Source organism: Mercurialis annua, linkage group LG3, assembly GCF_937616625.2.
Source record: "Mercurialis annua linkage group LG3, ddMerAnnu1.2, whole genome shotgun sequence".
Taxonomy (NCBI): domain Eukaryota; kingdom Viridiplantae; phylum Streptophyta; class Magnoliopsida; order Malpighiales; family Euphorbiaceae; genus Mercurialis; species Mercurialis annua.
The window spans coordinates 56339351-56362347 of NC_065572.1; the positions used below are offsets into that span (position 1 = coordinate 56339351).

The 22997-nt window shown below is 32.7% G+C and overlaps 1 protein-coding gene and 1 long non-coding RNA gene across 3 annotated transcripts; both read right to left on the bottom strand.

The window, feature by feature from the left end:
• Positions 1-4810: 4810 nt before the first annotated feature.
• Positions 4811-8416, bottom strand: LOC126674615 (uncharacterized). Of its 2 annotated transcripts, none has more exons than XM_056105245.1 (2): positions 5449-8416; positions 4811-5281 (listed from the first exon to the last, which is right to left on the bottom strand). In XM_056105245.1, the coding sequence occupies exons 1-2, from the start codon at positions 5673-5675 to the stop codon at positions 5014-5016; spliced, it is 495 nt and encodes a 164-aa protein (XP_055961220.1). In that variant the 5' UTR covers positions 5676-8416; the 3' UTR covers positions 4811-5013. The 2 variants fall into 2 exon arrangements, with proteins under 2 accessions (XP_055961220.1, XP_050225048.2); XM_050369091.2 differs by having other exon boundaries at positions 5062-5281.
• Positions 8417-11306: 2890 nt separating this feature from the next.
• On the bottom strand, positions 11307-12155 carry LOC126675428 (uncharacterized). The gene is made up of 3 exons (XR_007639746.2): positions 11870-12155; positions 11644-11755; positions 11307-11546 (listed from the first exon to the last, which is right to left on the bottom strand). It is a non-coding gene; the product is annotated as an uncharacterized LOC126675428 (long non-coding RNA).
• Positions 12156-22997: the final 10842 nt, after the last annotated feature.

Sequence of the window (22997 nt, forward strand, 5' to 3'; positions counted from 1 at the left end):
TCCATTTTTACCATTTGATTTACATAATCACCATCTTTCCTCATTTATTTTTAACGACCACCACTTTCTTCTCTAGTTTACATGTGTCCATCACACGTGTAACACTTTTCATTTATCATTTTTCTTCATAATTTCTTTATTCTTCTCCATTCCCATTATTATCCACCATCATTCTCCACCATCGCCACTCTCAAACTCACCACCACCGCCACTCTCAAACTCTTCGCAGCAACCCATCCAGCCGCAGCAACCCAGCCACCTTTCTCGCCGCCGTCCATCCCGTTTCAATTCTGCATCGCCGATCTCGTTATAAACAAGGCTAAGAAGAAGAGATGATCGGAGTCTCGTTAAAATCAGCAACATAATGGCATTAATATGAGAATAAAAAGAGAATAAAGTAGCTTGGCAGTAATAGGACATTTTTTCGTTATTTGCTGCTGCATGTTTTTGAAGATGAGAAATTATAATTCTAGGAAAGCTAGTTGGGTTTATCAGATTCAAAGAATGGTTGGAATTTTGAGGTTGATCATAATCCTTTCCACACAAAATTTACTAACCTTAATTAAATATAATATATGTTTAATTCGATAATTATACTCCACTTTGTTTATATCATTCACTATGACCTCAATTTCTCTATAACATATATAATAAAACATGACTTTTTCTAAAATACAGTATAATAAGTCCATTGAATAGTAAACCAATCTTATCTGATGGCCTAATAAGCAAATTAAAATTATTATTAAAAGATTAAATAACATAACAAATAACTTTTAAATGGACAAACAGTATCATGCCATTCATTTACAATGTTTAACTAAAAATATTTAAAGTACACTAATAAATTATAGTTTAAATGGTATAAACATTAAAATTAAGCTCCGTTTTTGTCATAAAAGGTCATCTTCCTAATTATATCAATGAAAAATATTTCTGATACACAATTTATACATGATAGATACATATTTGATACATTAAAATATTTCTGGTACTAATTTATATATGATATATATATTTTCTAGTGAATATGCGAATGGTGATGTTATTTAATTTGTTTAAATAGATACTTTTTTCACTTTTATTATTTTACAACTATAGCAAAATTTTCAACACATATTTGATACAAATTTCGATATATTTCTGATACATATTCGATAGACCTCCGATACATATTTGATACATCTCTGATATATATAATTTGTACACAATAGTTTTTTTTTAAATTGTTATCTTTTATAATATTAATATAATAGATAAATTTTCTCTAATACATATGTGATACATCTCTGATACATTTATTATTATTTTTGTAATTTATGTTATAAATTGATGATTGTCAAAATTTTATACTATGAATGTAATTTTGATATAATTTTATTCATATTGAATACATCTCGGATACATCTCGGATATCTGATACAATTCCGATACATATTCGATTCATATTTGATATATATTTAACCGTCGGAACTCTCTTTCTTGTTCTTTTATAAGTTGTTTTTTTTTTTGTAAATCTGTTATCTATATTTTTATACATACTTGATTCATTTTTAATATATATTTGATACATTTTCGATATATAATTTATACATGATAAATACATAATATAATTCAATTTGTGGATGACACTTTGTTATTTTTATCTAATACGTATCTATATCTAATATGTATCAGATAAGTATTAAAAATGTATCGGAGATCTATCAAAAATACATTTTTGTTATACATTATATGCAACTCAAAAACAAAAAGTGTATCTATTATGTATCAATATGTGGGAGATATAAAAAATATGTATCGAAAATGTATCAAATATGTATCGAAAATGTATCAAATATTACACACGTATTAAAATATATTTATCATATATAAATTATGTATCAGAGATATATCTATTAAATATATTTAAAAATATATCTATTGTGTATAAATTATGTACGGTGAATTTTTTTAAATTGTTAACTTTTATTTTTATCGATTTAATTGAATCAACCGTCTAATTTGATGGGTTCATTTATATATTTATACATTTCTGATACAAATAATTTGTACACAATATATAAGTTATTTTTAATTTATGCATCAGATCCGTATTCGGTGTATATCAACAGTGTATCTAATAAATACTCCCCCCCGTCCCACAAAGATAGGCCATTTGGACAAACACGGGAATTAAGAAAAAAGTAGTTAGATTAGTTAAAATTAGTTTATTTATGTATTTTACTATTTTTAGCCTTTAATAATTTTTGAAATAAATAAATAATATATTGATAATTAATTTTTGTATTGGTGTATTTTGCATTGATATTAAAAATTGACATTTATTTCACATTGGAACATGGAGCAATTAATTAAGTTGAAGATAACAATGTATATTTATTTGGGGTAACTAAGACTTTTAATTTTAAATTTATAAATAAAAAATAGAAGGTGGCCTATAATTTGGGACGCTCAAAATAGAAAGGTGGCCTATCTTTGTGGGACGGAAAGAGTAATTCATAAAATTATACATTTAAAAATTGTATTATTTTTGTATTTTTATATTTTTTAAATTTAATATATTTTAAATTTTAATTTTGTTGAAAAGATTATTTTTATAATTAAGATTAATGAGTATATAAATAAGTTATTTGTTTTATTAAGACAAAAACAAAAAAAATGGATTCAAAATTGACTAGGTCATGCGCGGGTCAATAAGGAAGACTAGTGCACCAACTTTGTGCTGATGTCAGCATGCGCTGTGTAAGATGGTATTAGTGAAAAGATTATGGTAGTAGTGTAATAAAGTCAGATTATCTTGTAATGTGTGAAAACCAAACATTCTTTTGTGGCAATATTGTGATTTTCTCTTTATTTTTTATTTTTATCAATGAATTTGTAAATTAGACAACGCATATAGCATAAATTATATATTCTATGTCAGGTTATTAGGTTTAACTTTTTTTAAAATAATTCTTACAAATATAACTATTTTATATTCAATTTAATGAAATTTGATGAATTAAAAAAATACTATTAGCAAAAGAGTATATAACATGCAAACTTTTAATATTCCAGTCTCTGTTTTTTCTATTTTTTTATTTTCACTTTATTTATTTCAATTTTATATTTTTACTCCAACTCAATAAAAAAAATCAAATTGATATATTAACCAATAAAAATAGGATCAAATCAAAAATTTCATGGTATTGTTTTTTTATATCAGACAAACTTTAATATATTTTGTTAGATTTGTTGTATTGTTATTATTTTTATTTACATATTATTTTTGGTCTATAGAAGCGTGATGCAAACACTAAGAGTGTGTTAACCTAGTTGAGATGAACGAGTGCATTTCTTGATTTTTATTTTTCAAATTTCGATTCATAACAATTTCATAATAGTTGAAACAAAAGTTTCATACCTATTACATAATCATAATGAATTTTGCATAAAATTCATGAGAAATTATTATAAAATCCGTATAAAATTCCTTTAAAACGTGTAACGTTTCCATAATAATTCAATACAAATTTCATAATCTCTACGGAATTTGTATAAAAAGTGGTGAGAAATGCTTATGTATAACTCTTTTGAAGTTCGCGTGATTTTTTAAAAAAACTCGTATATTAGTTTTATAACAATTCTATTTCAATTTTATAATGATTTCATACAAATTTTATAGTAATTTCTTAATTATTGTACAATGAGTCTTGAACAGTAATAACATTAAGTTGATTAGGTGCTTCAAAAACACCGAGAGCAAGAAAAGAGAGACATTCCTTAAATATAACAAGCTCTCTTTAACAACATATATAATGATAACACTACAAGAAACTTGATTTTTGGAAACGTGAGTTGTCGTTGTGAAAATCTAAAATATGGTTGTTAAACGTTTTTAACAACGACAAATGTGGTTGTGCGTGTTGGCGTAATGTAATGTTTTTTATAACGACTTTTTTAAATAATAGTCGTTGCTATAGGTTTTACAAAATCTATAAGATTGGTTGTTAAAAGTTATTAGTAACCATAAAAAATCGTTGTCAAAACATTATAATATTAATTATTATTTTAATATGTTATATAATTTTATAATTTTTATAATTTAAAATACAATTATTATTAAAATTTAATATTTTTTGTTTTTTGATTGATATATTACAACAAAAGTAAAAATTATTTTTATAGTGAAGGGTGTGTTTCTTTTATAGTGAGAATGCATCATTCTCATTTCACTTATTTTCAATGTGGGATTTTAACTATTCCTTCTTTCTTTTAGCAACGAAATTATTTTTCGTTGTGAAATGATAATATTTAAAAACGACACATATTTAATCGTTGGTAAAGCTAATAATTTACAATGACATGATTAGTCGTTGTAAAATAATTATCTTTAAAAACGATATAAATTAAATCGTTGCTAAAAGTATAACTTTTAATAACGATTTTATTAGGCGTTGTAAAATACTTATATTTAGAAACGACATTAAAATAATCGTTATAAAAGGTATATGTATTGTAACGATTTTAATGATCGTTGTAATAGACCGTTGCTAAAACTCACTTTTCTTGTAGTGTAATCATCACTCATCAGCATGAGAAAATGTAAAAGTAAGTATCTAATAGCTGCTATCTCGATATCCACTAATTTTTTTAAATTCCAATCAATTTGAACCATACTAATTTCTAATGGTAGAAAACTAATAGTAAATTTTTTTTTTGATGAATAGTATGTATATAAAAGGTCACGAGAAGTGGCAAAAGACCTTAACTCATAAGCTTTTGCACAAGAAGTGGCACACTCAAAGTGGCACACTAGAGGCTACGACTCAGAGAAAGGCCAAAGAACAAAGTCAATTGTCCGAAAATAGAATACAAAAAGGATTCATAAAGAAATCCAAATCTGAATAACTGAACTCCCTATTACAACATTTGTAAATAAAAGCTGCCTTAGAAAAACAGTCGAAAACCACCGTCTCCTTGTTTGAATCTTTATTATGAAAGACTGATGTTTCTGCATTTCCATATCTCCTAAAAAACAAGAAACGAAAAAACTTGCCAAAGTTTCCAGTACGACCCTTTTGGTGTAATGTTAATCCATTGCACCATAAAATCACCAAAAGAATTTGGAAAAGGCCAAGGGATATCAAACTTTTGGAGAATGCTACACCAAACACTTCGAGCAAAGTTACAATGAATAAGAATGTGAGCTTGAGTTTCCACCACACCACAAAGCGAACGCAAAGAGTTATCAACCGAGACTATAGAACGGGTAGCTAAAAAATCCAGAGAAGGTAACCTACCATGTAAAGCAAGCCAAATAAAAAAATTGAGTTTAGGAGGCGCACAAGATTTCCACGCTGATGCAAATAAAATATTATTCCCATTCGAGTCCCTAACTTGATCAGAAAAATGGACATGAAATAGACCGGGATGCTGAATAAGACCGACTTAATAAGAACTAACCTTCCTGCAGGAGAAAGCAGAGATCCATTCCAAAGGGCCAATCTCGACTTAAATCGTTCCACCACACTGTCCCATGAATTAGCGGAAAGCTTTCTATTAGTAAGAGAAAGACCCAAATACTTAATAGGGAAAGAATCAACCTTACATCCAACTGTCTGAGCTGCCGCCAGTAAATCTACGTCATTCACATTAACTCCAGTAATAGAGCTTTTGTGAAAGTTGATCATCAGGCCAGAGATCAATTCAAAACATCGAAGGATACGTGTCAAATTCCTAAGCTTCTCAATATCAAAAGGAATGAAAAGACTAGTGTCATCAGCGAACTGAAGAAGAGAGATAGGATCATGATTCGTAGAATAGCAGTAACCCTGAGTAAATCCCAAATCGCAAGAACGGGCAAGAATCTATTTTAATCCTTCAACTGCAATAACAAACAGATAAGGGGAGATCGGATCTCCCTGCCGAACTCCTCTCTTGAGAGGAAAAGGATCAATCGAACTACCATTGACCAGGATAGAGGTGTTCGCCGAAGAGAAACAGCAAGCCATCCACTCAATCCATTTGCCTGGAAAATTCATACAACGCATCACAGAAATCAAATAGCCCTAATCAATATTGTCAAAAGCTTTATGGAAATTAAGTTTTAAAACAAGCAGTTTCTCCCTCCTATGTGTACCTGAATGAACAATCGCATTAGCTATCATAGAGCATTCCATAATACTTCGCTCTTTTAAAAAAGCGTGTTGACTATCAGAAATTAGATTGGCAAGAAGCGGCGCCAATCTTTGAGAAAGGACCTTCGAAAGAAGTTTGAATAGGCCATGAACTAAACTGATAGGTCTGTAGTCTTTGATACTAGAAGATCCAGCCACCTTAGGAATCAAAACCATGAAAGAGGAGTTAATACCTTTAGGCAAGATATTGAATCGAAAAAACCCAGAGAAGAAATCAACAATTGCATCCTTCATAATAGGCCAAGCTCTCCGGTAAAAAAAAAAAAGTTGAACCCGTCAGGTCCTGGTGCTTTTTTTCGCCACAAGAACAAAGAGCACCAAAAATCTCACTCTCCATGAACAGTCTATTCAGAATGTCAGCCTGCGAAACCGTAACTTTTGAAAAGTCAGACCCAATAAATCATAGGCAACACTATCACTTTGACTGTAAAGAGAGCTAAAGAAATCCCTGATATGAAATCTGATATCCTTTGGCTCAACAAAAGTAGTGTCTCCCACTTGAATAGAAAAAATGTGGTTGTTTCTATAATGCGTAGAAGCCACACTATGAAAAAACTTGGTATTTATGTCCCCCTCAACATTCCATCGCAACCTGGACTTCTGAACCTATAAAGAGTCCACTCTTCTCTCAGCCGTCCATAATTCCGTTTTTATCTTGCTAATATCGTATTTTTCAGCCTCAGTGAGTAACCCAGATTCTGCAACAATTTCCTTAACAAGAATTTCTTGAGAAAGCTCCTTAATACGTTTATTTTGGTCACCAAAAACGTCAGAATTCCATTTTTTAATTTTTTGTCTCAATTCTCTTAATCTCTGAATGAGATTTGGAGAATTTAAATAAATCAAACCCCAACTCTCAGCAACAAAACTGCTAAAATCCTCATGCTCCCACCAAGAATCAACAGAGCGAAAAGACTTAGGTCCCAATCAAAAACATTAGCACTACGAAAAAGAATAGGGACGTGATCAGACTGATCTCTAGGCTAAGAAGTAAGTGACATTTGCGGCCAGATAGGCCCGGCGGTAGCTGAAATCAAACATCTGTCTATACGCGACTTAGAGATTGAATTTTTCCAAGTAAAGTGTCTTCCCTGAAGGGGGAGATCCAGCAGCTCACAATTATTAACAAAATCACGAAAAGCCAACATCGAAGGAGTAAAACCCGGACTATTCCACCTATCCTCTGGAAAAAGAGTCTCATTAAAATCTCCACTGATAAAAATAGTTCCTTGGAAACCCATAAGATGCGAAAGCTCCTCCCAAAATAACAATCGTTCAGAAGTAGTATTACTTGCATAAACACGAATATGTCAGTACCGAATAAAATCAAAGACAAAATCAAGTGCAATCCATCAAGAACCCTTAGTAATCGTGGCATTACTAATCAGACCAGAGTTCCAGATAAGGACTAAACCACCTGAAGCACCCACAGAAGGAATCCAATCATAACCAAAGTCCAAGTTAGGCCATAAATTGTTAATAAGAAAATTGTCAACAATTTCTTTTTTGGACTCCACAAGACCAAAAAACAATAAGTCGTGTGTAGCAACCATTTGACGGATGAACTTCTGCTTTCTATTGTTTAACAAACCTCCTCTGCAACTCCATGAAACAAAAGATAAGGGCAAAGACATGGACATGAAAAAAACCTCGAAAGGAAAAAGAACCTTAGTTTTGCTGAATTCCAGTTGTAGAACCCATTTTTTGCGCCAATTTGCGCAAAGTTGCTGATCTGGTTTCTCGTTGTAAGATACCCAGATCATGCCCGATTTGCCGTGTCTTGCTTACCTTATCTTCTTGTGATGATACCTCAGAAGAATCTTTTCTAACACCGTTGATTCTATTCATGTTGGCGATATCCGCATCCGATAAGTCGTCACCACCAGTCCCCTCAGTATTAGAACATGATAGAATGTCTCCCAGTTTATCAATTTTCTTCTTCTGTTTTTTGCTAGATGTTGCAGATATACCACCAAGCACCTCTGTCATATCTGAATCCTGCAAAGCTCCATTTTCAACACCTATCGGTTCATCAACCTGTTCCTCTATTACCACATTATTTGCTGTAAAACCAGTCAATTCCGTAACTCCCTGTTCCGCACATGTCGGTTCATCAATAACTGCACTCTTAGCTGCCACAACCATTCGAGCAGCAACCCGTTAATCATCCTGATCAGTAGCAGCTGTAAGTTGCTCATCAATGACCATTTTTTTTGCACCCAGTTCATCTACAATTAAAGTATGCTGCTGATCCTCCAAAACCTGCTAATTAATAAAATAAAATATCATTATAAAATAATTAAACTAATATTATTTCTTTGCTTGGCATGTGACTCATAATGTGATAATATTTTCTTTTATTTTTTATTTGTTGGAATTAATTCTATCAAATATTAACTTAAGATAAATGATATTTTACTTGATAAAATAGATTATTATTAAACTAGTATTATTATTGCAATACAAAAGTTCATGTTTTTAATTTAATTATTCATTATTAATTAATTAAAAGAATACAATTTAATTATGTAAAAATATGAGATAATATTATGGTGAGTTGGTAGGTAAAATGATAAAATGGCGAGTTGGTAGGTAAAATGATAAAATAATGAGTTGGTAGGTAAAAATAATATAATGATGAGTTTTGTACATTAAATAGTTGTGTGTGAAATATTTTGTAGGAGAAATTATTTTTGGAGATAATCTTGTAAAATAAAATTCTGTTCAGAATATATAATGAGATGTTGGAGAAAATTAAATACTTTTAGCTAGTATATTATAGTTTGGATAGACATGTCAACCTTATCAAATGGCAAAACTACATGAAATTTACCAAGCTATTCAGAAAAAAAAGAGTTAACCTCATAACAATTCCAACAAAAATCTTCTCACTTTAACAAATCTGGTCTTTAGCGGCGGTTTAAAAGCACTCTAGGGGCGGTTTTAACCGTCTCTACAAAACATAGAGACGGTTTTCGCAACCGTCTCAAAAGAGTCGTTTTTTTAACTGTCGCTATATTTTAGAGATGGCTATGACAACCGCCGGAGTAGGTCTTATTGTATCTACATTTTGTAGAGGCGGTTAAAACCGTCTCTACGAGCTAACCATTAATAACCACAATTTTACATATAATGACGGTTGGATGAACTGTCAGGATAGTTGCAATTTATAGGGGCACAATTTATAGGGGCGGTCATGACTGTCCCTTTAAGCTAAATTGGATTTTTTTGAATATTATTTGCATAATAAAAATAAGTTCAGAAATTTACAATTATAATGTCTATTCTGTGCCTTCAAATAAACATTTTCATCTGAGAGACTAGCTTTAGAATGTCTTGTTTGAAAGAAACCAAAAGAAAAAATATCTCAGACTTTTTCATTAAGCTAATCTCTTTCTTTTTCATTTTGTATCGTCTTTTGGTCCTTGGCGTTCTCTAAATCTTCAAATTGATCTCATAGTTCAAAACGTAAAATTTCATTCCATTCCATTCTGACTCTGCATCATCTATATTCAGCTTTCTGCATTTAACACTTGGTCTCTTAGAAGACATCAAAACAAAATAAAAATGCAATATTTAATCACATAAATAGTAACATTAATTCAAATGAATTTTTACTAAAACAGAATGGCCGTAAACAGATCACAACAAAAGGACAATCACCCAAAACACTAAATTTCAATCATAAGAACAGAACATCACATAACATCATCAGACACAAAACACAGCCATATAGTTTTAGATTCACAGAAATTTGTAAATGCTTTCATTCTGTAGTGTTCGTTTTAGTGCACAAATGCATTGATTTTGCAAACAAAATGAGCCACATTCAAGTAATATACTATTTCAGAAAATGATAACTTACCTTACCAGTAGAGGATCCATAACAAGAATATCATAATGGCTATATCAAGCTTCATTGCTACCAAAATCTTGACTTCAATGCGATGAAACTTCATGTTGCACATTTCTAGCGCTACCATGATCACTAAACTGGAAATTTACAATATTAAATCAAGAGCTGACAACGCAAACCCCACAAATGCACACCATTTAAACTATCTAGCTGGCCAAAGACCGTGCACGGGAAGAAACAGAGTAATAATGTAATGTGTTGCGAATTTTAGAACCAAACACAAATGTACAGTCCCCCATACCAAATTATACCAATCCATTTTAAATACTCTTCAATTTGGTTGTAAGACTAAAGAAAATGTAAATAACATGATTGAACAAACACAAAAGAAAAATAATTATGCAATAATACTAATCTCAGTGTATGAACTATAAAGAATCTTGAAGATTATGAGAGCTTCAGCGAGAAGATTATTATTCGGTATCTGCTGCTTAAGCTGCCATGCAAATGCAATGCAAGAATCACATAAAGAAGCAGAGCTTGATCTGAGCTAAACTATTAATATATAGATGAACTAAAAACAGAAAGAACCAATGAGTCAGTGATAATTTAATCTATTTTATTTAGTGGTAAGATTTTATTAGTTTATTATAGGGATAATATCAAAAAAATTCACGAACTTTACATATTTTTTTATTTTAATCACGCAGGTAAATTTATCATTTTCATACATGAACTACCACTTTTTCCCAAATTCATACACGGTGCTGAGGTGTCACGGATCCATTGGTGTAATTTGCTGAGGTGGAGGTCATTTTACACCAATAAACGAGTGCCACCTCAGCGTCGTGTATGAATTTGAGAAAAAGTGGTAGTTCGTGCATGAAAATGACAAAAGTTAAACTGCGTGATTAAAATGAAAAAACATGTAAAGTTCGTGATTTTGTTTGACATTAACCCTTTATTATATAATGAAAGATTCTTCCCTAAGCATTAATACAACATAATTTATCAACCGAATTACTACAAGTCAAAAAATTATTTCAGCCCAATTGGATTTGATATGAATGCACATCATACCTATTAGGTTAATTTGTTACAGAATCACATGAACAAGCTGCATTCTATAACAATCATAAAAGCACAAAGCAATGTCACAACAGCGCTCTAATTGCAACTTGTAAGTAGTGGTGAACAAACCGTCGGTTTAAATGATCTTTTTAACAAAACTGACCGAATTAATAACTTTAATCAAAACTGCCAGACACAAAATCTTAAAAACACAATATGAACCGATCGAATTAGTTGGTTACATTGATCAAACCGATAAACTTATATTAAATATTTGCTCAACCAAATTTCAAAACACCTAACTGTAATCAAACTGCAACCTTCTAAAAACTGAATCAACTAAACTAACCTAAATAACAATAAAATACCTTATTGCAAACCAAGCTGCCAATCTTGATGATATCACATTGCACTTCATCATTCAAAATTTTGATAGCCTATCATCATTTATTATAGACCAACTCATTAAGCCAATAACATCAATCTATACGACAAAAAATGATTATTTAAAGTAACATAACAACACATTGGTACCTGAGGAGCAGGAACACTCCTTGATAGAAGCTTAAATAAGATCCCTAACTTTGACAATCATATAAGGATCTCTAGTTTTTCTTGTAGTTGAAACCGTCATCGACCCCTCAACCTAATCAGCACGCAGATATTCAAAATCAATCAATTGAACTAAATTGCACAATAATTTGACTAATTTAGAGAATTGAAAAACTAAAATAAAACTAGCAGTAGAAAAACTTCATACCAGTTTCTAATCGTCTTCATAGAAACCACTTCGAATCCAAGTAGGCTGCTCATTCTCATCAAAAGCTTGATCACTCAAAGATACTAGGTTCGTATCATCTTATTCATTCTCTTTACCCATATCATACACATCCCTTGGAGAAACCCTCATAACGACATGCCAATTCACATTTTTAGGATCTTCCACATAAAACACTTGCTCAACTTGAGAAGAGTACAAACGGGTCAGTTTCAATTCTTGCACCCGTATGTATTTGACGAGAAAAATTCAAAAGAGTAAAACCACAAAACATCCAAACAAAGTAAAACAATTCATTTTATATCCGGAGATACTTTAATAAACTAAATTTACCATTTTAAAAATAAGTGAACTCAAACTTAGCTTAAAAACTCACTTAAGCGCAAAACTAGTTAGTTGCTGCAATTAACAGAAATGTACAACTTAAAACATCATCCAATATAAACAACTTATATAGATCAGTAGGTATATCTCATATAACAACTAAAACAATTTAGGGTCAAATCCAAAATTAAGCCAAAGCACTCAAATAATCAAATTTGGCAATTTTGCCGAAAATTGCCTAAACTAGCCAAACGATTCAAAACCAACAATCGATGAATCAAAGTATGTTAATGATGATTTAAAAACATTAAAACATCATATATAATATATTAGATCAGTAGGTATAGCATTTGAAAACCATTTTGCAATCGTAGCGTTTAACTTCCATAAAATTGATAATTTCTGTAATACCCCGTAATTTTAAGTAATTAGAATATGCCACGAGGTCAAATTGGAGTAATCAAAATATTAAAAATAATATTTTGTGGGTTCGAATATTAAGAAAAATATTCGGAAAGACTAAATTTAATAGTCAAAAGATAATAGTAGGTTTGACTATTTAAGATTATTAAATCACGGGAAGTGATTTAATAGATTCGGAATACGTAAATTAAATTTAAACGTAAATTTAATTTATACGAATCCGTAAAAGAGTATCGTAATAATAGGAGTTTAAAATTTAAATCGGGAATTTAAATTTTAATAAACGAGTGTGAACGGGAGTAATAAATTTGAAAATACTCTTTAGTGTCGTATAAATTGATATATTGATAATTAAAATATCAATGTACCACTCTAAATGGAGAGTTTAAGATTTCGGACAAAACCCCGAAATTAGAATGTCGAAACTCGGAAAGCTTGACGAGTTATGGACGAATATAAATTAAGATATATATATAAATATATATATTAAATAAAATAAAATAAAAAGAAAATAAAAAGAATGAGGCGGTGGAGAAGTGGGCGCCAAGTTGGAAAAATATCCATATTGATCCCTGAACTTTTAACTTTAATTAGTTTCAGTTATAAACTAATTAAATGTTATTAGTTGGTCTAAATTAAATATAAAATCATATATAAGTCCCGAGCGAATAATTTTGGTGTCATTATTCGCGAAATAATTCGAAGAAGCTACGGTTCAATTTTCATTAAATTTAGACGTAGTAATTTTATTTAAGTGGGACTGATTTAGACCTAATAAATCTTTGGAGATTTATTTAAAATAAAATATAAGTTGGATGCGAATAAAAATTATATTTTTATTCGTTTTATATTTTATTGGATTTTTGGGTAAAGTTTGACGGAATTTAGAATTAGTCTCCGTTTGGGCTACGGACGACTAATTAAAATTAGAGTTAAAGTGCATGATTGAGCTAGTACCTAATGGTACTTTAGCCAAATCATTTCTCTATAAATAGAGAAGAGGGGCAGCCTCACTTCCTTGCGTAGGGAAGGAGGGACCTGCTTGCTAGGCTTAGCAAGCAGAGGTGAGACGGTGCCGGCGCGGCGCGATCCGATTTCGCGATTCCGACTTCGATTTCTTCGGTAGTCCGGTAGTACGAGGTAATAATCGATAATTAGTAATCGATTAAATAGAAAATAAATTAAAATATTATAAACGTAGGAAGCACGTCGGGAATCGGCCCGGGAACGAAGTTCCGAGGGTGGCCTGACGGTGTACACGAACGTACACAAAAGTGCACGAACGTGTACCAAGTGCACGAACGTGTACCATGTGCACGAACGTGCATTGGCCAAGGGTTGTGCACGAACGTGCACAGGCAGTGCACGAACGTGTACAGGCCCTACACGGACGCGTAGTCCAACTCCGAAGGGGTCTTTTCAGGCGGCGAATCCGAGGGGACTTCGCCTAGTAGGACGGTGTGTTTACCGTCAGTCAATAAATGTTTAAAGGTGAACATTTTAAAATGATATAAGTCTATACGTTAAAACGATACGACGTTTTAACTAGGCTTTACATTAATCAAAGTGATTAATATTAAAAGGACTATAAGTCCATACCAAGAGTGGTATTATATATTGAACGAGAAGTTCAATATTGAGATTAGTTTATATGCGATATTTATAGTGTCAGAGTTTGTTTATTGAGTCTATCGTTTATACGATAGGACTAGAGTTAAAATTCAATGTCTAATGTGTTTTGACATTTGAATTTTAATTAGATCCGACGAGTGGTCGATCTAGTGAGCCAAACACCAACGTGTTTGACTGACAAGCTTGCTTGGAGCTTACGTTTTAAAAAAAATGGGGACGACAGTACTGTGAGTTTTACTTTGTGGTTTTTACTTTTGAATATTTATATTTAAACTGTTTTTAAATAACAAATCGCACTAGTATAACTTAACCATGAAAGATCCATTGGAACAAGCTTCCTATTGGTTGTCAATAGGACTGTGTGATCACCAGTAGTGTCTCGATACGAGCCTGTGTCTGACATAGAGGTCAGTTAATGTCATTGGGCGTTGGAAGTGCTAGCGACCCTGACTTAACAGTCTGAGACGGCAGTAACGGTTACGGTCACAGGCAGTACTGTGATGGCAGTTTCACGGTTACGGTCCAGACACCCGGCTTAGACGGCAGTGATTCAGTTCACGGTCTAAGGCCTATATTGTGTAGGTTGAGACCCATACAATAGTCTGTCTTGTAGGGTTTCATCTGGATCGACTAATTGGTAATATTTTACATATACAAATGTTTATGTATTTGCGATTTGAATATTCAACTGTAAAATTGTAGACTCACTCAGAAATATTTATATTTCTGACCCTCCCCAATGTTCACTTTTCAGGTAATCAAGTACGAGGTCGGACTTCCATAATAATTCTGGAAGTCAATGTCAGTCATACCTCTAGAGCTGCAAGTAGTTGGGTACTGGGAAGTCTGTCTTTCTATTTACAGCAGTTCAAACTATCTTGATAAACTCTGATTTGAACTACTGTATATATATATATGATTGAAAAGCTGCGTGTTTTCTTAAATGCTTTAACCAGTTGTTTGAGAGATACACTGGTTTCATATTTTTAGCATTTTAGGATTGTATTGGAAACAGAGCATGTACGTCATATGAGATTGATGTTTGCGTTCTGGTTTCTTGAAATACAATCGGGGTTTTAAGAACCCAGTTTTCAGAAATGTGTTTTCGTTAAACGAGAAAAGGTTTTAACGGTATTTTCTGAAAACAGATCATACGTGATGTATGGTCTTGAATTACGATCGCGTTTTTAATAAAGGTGTTAAAGTATTTATGCAACGAGGTTGCAAACCTTATTATGTTTTAAAACGCGAAAAATTTATAAAGGATTTTAGGCTTACTACGGGTTTCGGAGCAACCACTCCCATTCCCTAGCGCCGGTCGTGATCCATGAATTTGGGTCGTGACAAAGTTGGTATCAGAGCAATGGTTCTCGGACTTGAGAATTTAAAAACATTGCTGATACGTGTCAAGTAAGTCGTGTATGCAATGGTTCTCGGACTTGAGAATTTAAAAACATTGCTGATACATGGAAATAAAGTATGGGGTAGATGTCATAGGTACTCATAGGAACTACTGCAGCACATAGGATTCGAGTCATGTCTCCTACATATATTCTTATGTTTCATAGGTTCTCAGCCTTCCCTTTTGGGATATAAGACTGCGATATACGCGTGCGAGTCGTCTAGATAATTCGATAACGATGCTTGAATATCAAGCATGGAAATAACGTGAAGACACTGTCGAAGTCATTTGATAGTTGTACAAGGAGACGATTGACAAAGGAAGTACGAATTCATAAAAGTGGAGTAGTTGTGGAGAAATCTTACTGGTTACAGAGTTTAGGGTCAGGAGGAAACTTACAAAAACCAAATGATATAACCTGCTATGGTTATTCATTTAAATGATTTTAAAAGCATAATTATGCCTAAAGATGAGACGTCATCACCTTAGTGCACAATTATGCAGATGTTTTAAAAAGTGAATTTTTGAACAAATTGTTTTGAAAGGGCCCAAAGATGATTGAAATATTTCAAACAGATTTGTTTTTCTTGTAAGTATACCTAGACCAAAACTCTGTAACAAAAGTAAATACTCGAGATCAAGTAGTAAGCGATTCTCGAGGGGGCAACAGAAGCATACAAGAGTGGAAGTTGGAGAATAAAGTTGTGACTGGGAAGTACACAGCTATTTGTAGTTAAATGAACTACAACAGGTATCCGGATATCAATGCATATCCGAGCTATGACAAGTTAAGGATAAGAATATCCTTAAACAAGGTGTTTAGGGAATTGTACCCTGAGACACTAGAAGTAAGAAAGAAGAGATATAACCTACTGATCGAGCAGTGATTAAGACGTTAGAGATACGTGATTTCACACTAGTGATTAGTATAACTTGAGTTTAGGAAGACTCAAGGATAAGTGGAAAACGCACGATTTAGAGTGTAGTTGATTGAGATAGTGTATTGATAAAGTAAGTTTCAGATGATGTCTGAAAACCGATAGGGTGTAGTAAAACCCTGATATCTTTTAATTGGACCGTTGGATCGGTTTGATTTTGGAATATGATATTCCTAAGACGGTTCTCTAGAGATTAACCGTTGCGATCGTCAAACGGAGAGGTAGACGATGCTTGTTTTTTTTGTAACGATGGGAAACTTGCGTGAATTTTGGCAGTGAGCCAAAAGTGCAAGTGATGAAATTATGAATTATAGAGTTTAATTAACTTAAGATTATCAATGTAAGCTCCATAGATATGTAAATGAATTTGAAAACTGTTGTGAAACAGTGGTTTCAAATTGTGAAAATTCCGATAACGGGCCTTGGAACTATCAAGTCTTGGCTGGCTGGTGCGGAATGTACATGTAGAGTACATGTATTTGAAAGTCGGGCCATAAATGTGTAAAGTATGGCCGACCAAAAGTGAAAAAAAAAATGTGAAACTTATGTTTTATTTTTAATCTGAATGTTTTGAAAACGGAGCGAGAAGTTGATAATCAGTTAATTAAATGTAGTAGTGGCTATAGAGCATTGAGGATGACTCTTAGCTGCGAGCAAAGAGGCTATATGTATAAGGCTAAGAAATAATACGTAGCGATAGTCAGATCAAAGATGTAAGGTCTGAGAATTTTATGCATCAGAATGAATGAAAGATTCTGAGTAAGCCATAGTTTGAGGTAAATGACCTGTTAAGAGTAGAAATATCCGGATATCAAGATAAGTGCTCCGCGATAATAAAAGGAAAAAGACTGTAGACCTGTGAAGGGACACAGCCGATAGTAAATCTATATGAGGAGATAAGGAAGTAATATAGAGAGTAACATCGTACGAAACGAGTTACGATGAAATGAGCGTACGAGTGAAAGGTAAATCGCTTATTATATTAAAAGACAAAGTATATAGAAAAGAAGTATTGAGTCTAAGAGCTTATGTTAAAGAATCATATAAGCTGTAATTACAGAATAAGAAGAGAAAACATAAGTTGCATTGGTGTGTATCAATATTAAGATTAACATGGAAATGTTTTATCGATACGTGCAACAGTAAATTTGACTTTACCTAGCTATGATATAAGTAAAGTCACTAATGTAAACTCAATTGAGATTGAGATAAGGTAAGCTGACAGTGAAGGTGTCAATAGTAGACACAACTATAAGTGTGCAAACGAGTATGCACGAAGGGGGACAGAGAAATATAATAGAAAAACGTATCGCACGTTTGCAAAATATGGACACAAAAGAAGTTAAGATATAACCTATCGTGAGGATAGCGTAAGTTAAATCAGTTAAGTGGATTTGTAAAACGTAGTATGAGTACTACTAGTTCTAATATGGATATGAAGTGAGTGAACACTTCAACTGTTCTTATGAGATATATAAGAACATGTACTCAAGCTATTTCTGGATTATTTTTGGAAGAAGTGTTAATGGACGATTGATATATGTGACTAATGGAGGAAGGAGATGCACAATGTGTGCGACTAGTGTTTTAAATTTTGAGAAAATGTCAGAATTAAGTTAAGATTTCCAAATGTAAGTGACAATTTGGAAACGCTAGAAATCTTAGATGATATCTAGTTGATTTGAGAAAGATCGATGTGGTTAATAAGTGAAGGTAACTAGCGTGGTTACAGAAATTAGTAAATTTCTTGAATTTCGCAAAGTATTGCGAATGACGGTTGCAAGATTTTCTTAAAAAAATAAATAAATTTATGCACTAGTAATAAGAGTTAAGCCATGAAAGGGGTGAAAGTTGATTAGGCAAATCAACAGAAAGTATGTTTTGAGGATTTAAATGAATGACTGACTAGTGTACAAGACTTGTAACAGTTATTGTACACTGAGTATTAAAGAATCAAGTAAAGATATGTTATGATATATAACATAATTGAGTTATAGAAAATGTTCCTCGATGACTGAGAAAGCACGAGGTAAATTGTCAATGATGATTAGGAATTGACAATAGTTATTGTCGCACTAACAGTCGAAAGACACTAATAGTGTGATATGAAGTGCGAACTAATTACGAGATAAGAGATATTGTGATAGAAGTTGAGACACACTATTTGTAGGATATGTGTACGTTACCTACGAACTAAAAGTTAATGGATGTTGATTTTTTAGACAGGAAAAGATGCTTGGTAAGTAAAAACCAAAAGATTATGATATTAGAAGAATATCATATAGAGATCCTACAACCTAGCTGTAAAGAGAAAGTTAGTGAGTTGTATATCAGAGTAGCGCAGTGGAAGTGTGGAGGTTTGCAGAAATTATATGCATACTACAATACTGTGCTAGCGACCATTAAGTAAGACATTCAAATTTTGATAGTCAAGTATTAGACGTAAGGTCTCAAACCTTGGATTTTTATTGGCTCAACCAGAATGAGACCAATATGAAGTGATTAATTTAGAGGGAGTTTAAACTAGAAATACTCAATTAGAGTATGTAATGAGTATTGATACGCAAAGAAAAGTTTGAGATTTCAGTATTGTTGATGACATACTGAAACAGGACGATTGATTGTGTGAACCAGACATATATAGTCTGAGTATCACGTAAATTATTTTGTCACAGTACCACGAAAAGGGTACTATGATGTCAAAGGAATGTATCGAGGGAACGATATAAAGAAAGAGGTGAAAAGGATGGTAGAAAAATGTCTAGGAGATGAGTAAGTCAAGCTGGAATGACAGTGACTATACTGATTTTGGCAATATTGCCAGAACTAGAATGGAAATGAGAAGATGTCAAAGGATATTAGTCAAAATACCTAAGTACTAGGAAAGTTTGGACTTAAATGGTTATGAACAGTATGATGAAGATCATATATTTCATACTCTCAAAACTTTGCATATAACAGCAAGTTGACGAGAGTCTAGACAATAAAGGAGAAGTCTACAGGCGACTAAAACTTCTAAGAAGTTTTAGGTCAATGATTAGAAGATAGTATCGTTTGTTTCCCATAAGTAACAAACGACTTAAAGGGGTAAACCCAGTAGTAAGATTATACACAACCCTAAGTGTATGCTAATTGTGGAATTGAAATAGTATATACGATTAAGAGAATCGTTTAAATACTAACTAATGCTATAAGAAGCATTAGGCAATCAAAGAAATATATCTTATTTGTGTTAAGAAAAGTGAGGCAAAGAGAAGTGGAAAGAGATAGAGATCGTGTAAGTATATACGATTGAACAGTGTATGGATTTACGCTTCGTTGACAGACGAAGAACATTCAGTGAAAGACACTGATCCAAAGAGTAAGAGTAATTAAGAGGTTAAGAGGAATACGATAAAGAATATAACCTAGGTTATAACGAAATGTGAAGTGTTAACTCCAAGTCACGATGAATCGTGACATATAAGGAAATTGCATAAAAATGCAACCGACGAGCTAGCGTCGTGATAAGTATTTCGTGTATCGTACACGAATAGTGTAAGGATGGATTTTAGAATCTACCTCTAGTAAAAATAAACTTATGCTACATAAAACATAAGAATTGAGGTATGAAAGATTTTAAGGGTTAATAAAATTATGTGGCTAAGATTTTAAATTCGAGGACGAATTTTTATAAGGAGGGGAGAATGTAATACCCCGTAATTTTAAGTAATTAGAATATGCCACGAGGTCAAATTGGAGTAATCAAAATATTAAAAATAATATTTTGTGGGTTCGAATATTAAGAAAAATATTCGGAAAGACTAAATTTAATAGTCAAAAGATAATAGTAGGTTTGACTATTTAAGATTATTAAATCACGGGAAGTGATTTAATAGATTCGGAATACGTAAATTAAATTTAAACGTAAATTTAATTTATACGAATCCGTAAAAGAGTATCGTAATAATAGGAGTTTAAAATTTAAATCGGGAATTTAAATTTTAATAAACGAGTGTGAACGGGAGTAATAAATTTGAAAATACTCTTTAGTGTCGTATAAATTGATATATTGATAATTAAAATATCAATGTACCACTCTAAATGGAGAGTTTAAGATTTCGGACAAAACCCCGAAATTAGAATGTCGAAACTCGGAAAGCTTGACGAGTTATGGACGAATATAAATTAAGATATATATATAAATATATATATTAAAAAAAATAAAATAAAAAGAAAATAAAAAGAATGAGGCGGTGGAGAAGTGGGCGCCAAGTTGGAAAAATATCCATATTGATCCCTGAACTTTTAACTTTAATTAGTTTCAGTTATAAACTAATTAAATGTTATTAGTTGGTCTAAATTAAATATAAAATCATATATAAGTCCCGAGCGAATAATTTTGGTGTCATTATTCGCGAAATAATTCGAAGAAGCTACGGTTCAATTTTCATTAAATTTAGACGTAGTAATTTTATTTAAGTGGGACTGATTTAGACCTAATAAATCTTTGGAGATTTATTTAAAATAAAATATAAGTTGGATGCGAATAAAAATTATATTTTTATTCGTTTTATATTTTATTGGATTTTTGGGTAAAGTTTGACGGAATTTAGAATTAGTCTCCGTTTGGGCTACGGACGACTAATTAAAATTAGAGTTAAAGTGCATGATTGAGCTAGTACCTAATGGTACTTTAGCCAAATCATTTCTCTATAAATAGAGAAGAGGGGCAGCCTCACTTCCTTGCGCAGGGAAGGAGGGACCTGCTTGCTAGGCTTAGCAAGCAGAGGTGAGACGGTGCCGGCGCGGCGCGATCCGATTTCGCGATTCCGACTTCGATTTCTTCGGTAGTCCGGTAGTACGAGGTAATAATCGATAATTAGTAATCGATTAAATAGAAAATAAATTAAAATATTATAAACGTAGGAAGCACGTCGGGAATCGGCCCGGGAACGAAGTTCCGAGGATGGCCTGACGGTGTACACGAACGTACACAAAAGTGCACGAACGTGTACCAAGTGCACGAACGTGTACCATGTGCACGAACGTGCATTGGCCAAGGGTTGTGCACGAACGTGCACAGGCAGTGCACGAACGTGTACAGGCCCTACACGGACGCGTAGTCCAACTCCGAAGGGGTCTTTTCAGGCGGCGAATCCGAGGGGACTTCGCCTAGTAGGACGGTGTGTTTACCGTCAGTCAATAAATGTTTAAAGGTGAACATTTTAAAATGATATAAGTCTATACGTTAAAACGATACGACGTTTTAACTAGGCTTTACATTAATCAAAGTGATTAATATTAAAAGGACTATAAGTCCATACCAAGAGTGGTATTATATATTGAACGAGAAGTTCAATATTGAGATTAGTTTATATGCGATATTTATAGTGTCAGAGTTTGTTTATTGAGTCTATCGTTTATACGATAGGACTAGAGTTAAAATTCAATGTCTAATGTGTTTTGACATTTGAATTTTAATTAGATCCGACGAGTGGTCGATCTAGTGAGCCAAACACCAACGTGTTTGACTGACAAGCTTGCTTGGAGCTTACGTTTTTAAAAAAATGGGGACGACTGTACTGTGAGTTTTACTTTGTGGTTTTTACTTTTGAATATTTATATTTAAACTGTTTTTAAATAACAAATCGCACTAGTATAACTTAACCATGAAAGATCCATTGGAACAAGCTTCCTATTGGTTGTCAGTAGGACTGTGTGATCACCAGTAGTGTTTCTCGATACGAGCCTGTGTCTGACATAGAGGTCAGTTAATGTCATTGGGCGTTGGAAGTGCTAGCGACCCTGACTTAACAGTCTGAGACGGCAGTAACGGTTACGGTCACAGGCAGTACTGTGATGGCAGTTTCACGGTTACGGTCCAGACACCCGGCTTAGACGGCAGTGATTCAGTTCACGGTCTAAGGCCTATATTGTGTAGGTTGAGACCCATACAATAGTCTGTCTTGTAGGGTTTCATCTGGATCGACTAATTGGTAATATTTTACATATACAAATGTTTATGTATTTGCGATTTGAATATTCAACTGTAAAATTGTAGACTCACTCAGAAATATTTATATTTCTGACCCTCCCCAATGTTCACTTTTCAGGTAATCAAGTACGAGGTCGGACTTCCATAATAATTCTGGAAGTCAATGTCAGTCATACCTCTAGAGCTGCAAGTAGTTGGGTACTGGGAAGTCTGTCTTTCTATTTACAGCAGTTCAAACTATCTTGATAAACTCTGATTTGAACTACTGTATATATATATATGATTGAAAAGCTGCGTGTTTTCTTAAATGCTTTAACCAGTTGTTTGAGAGATACACTGGTTTCATATTTTTAGCATTTTAGGATTGTATTGGAAACAGAGCATGTACGTCATATGAGATTGATGTTTGCGTTC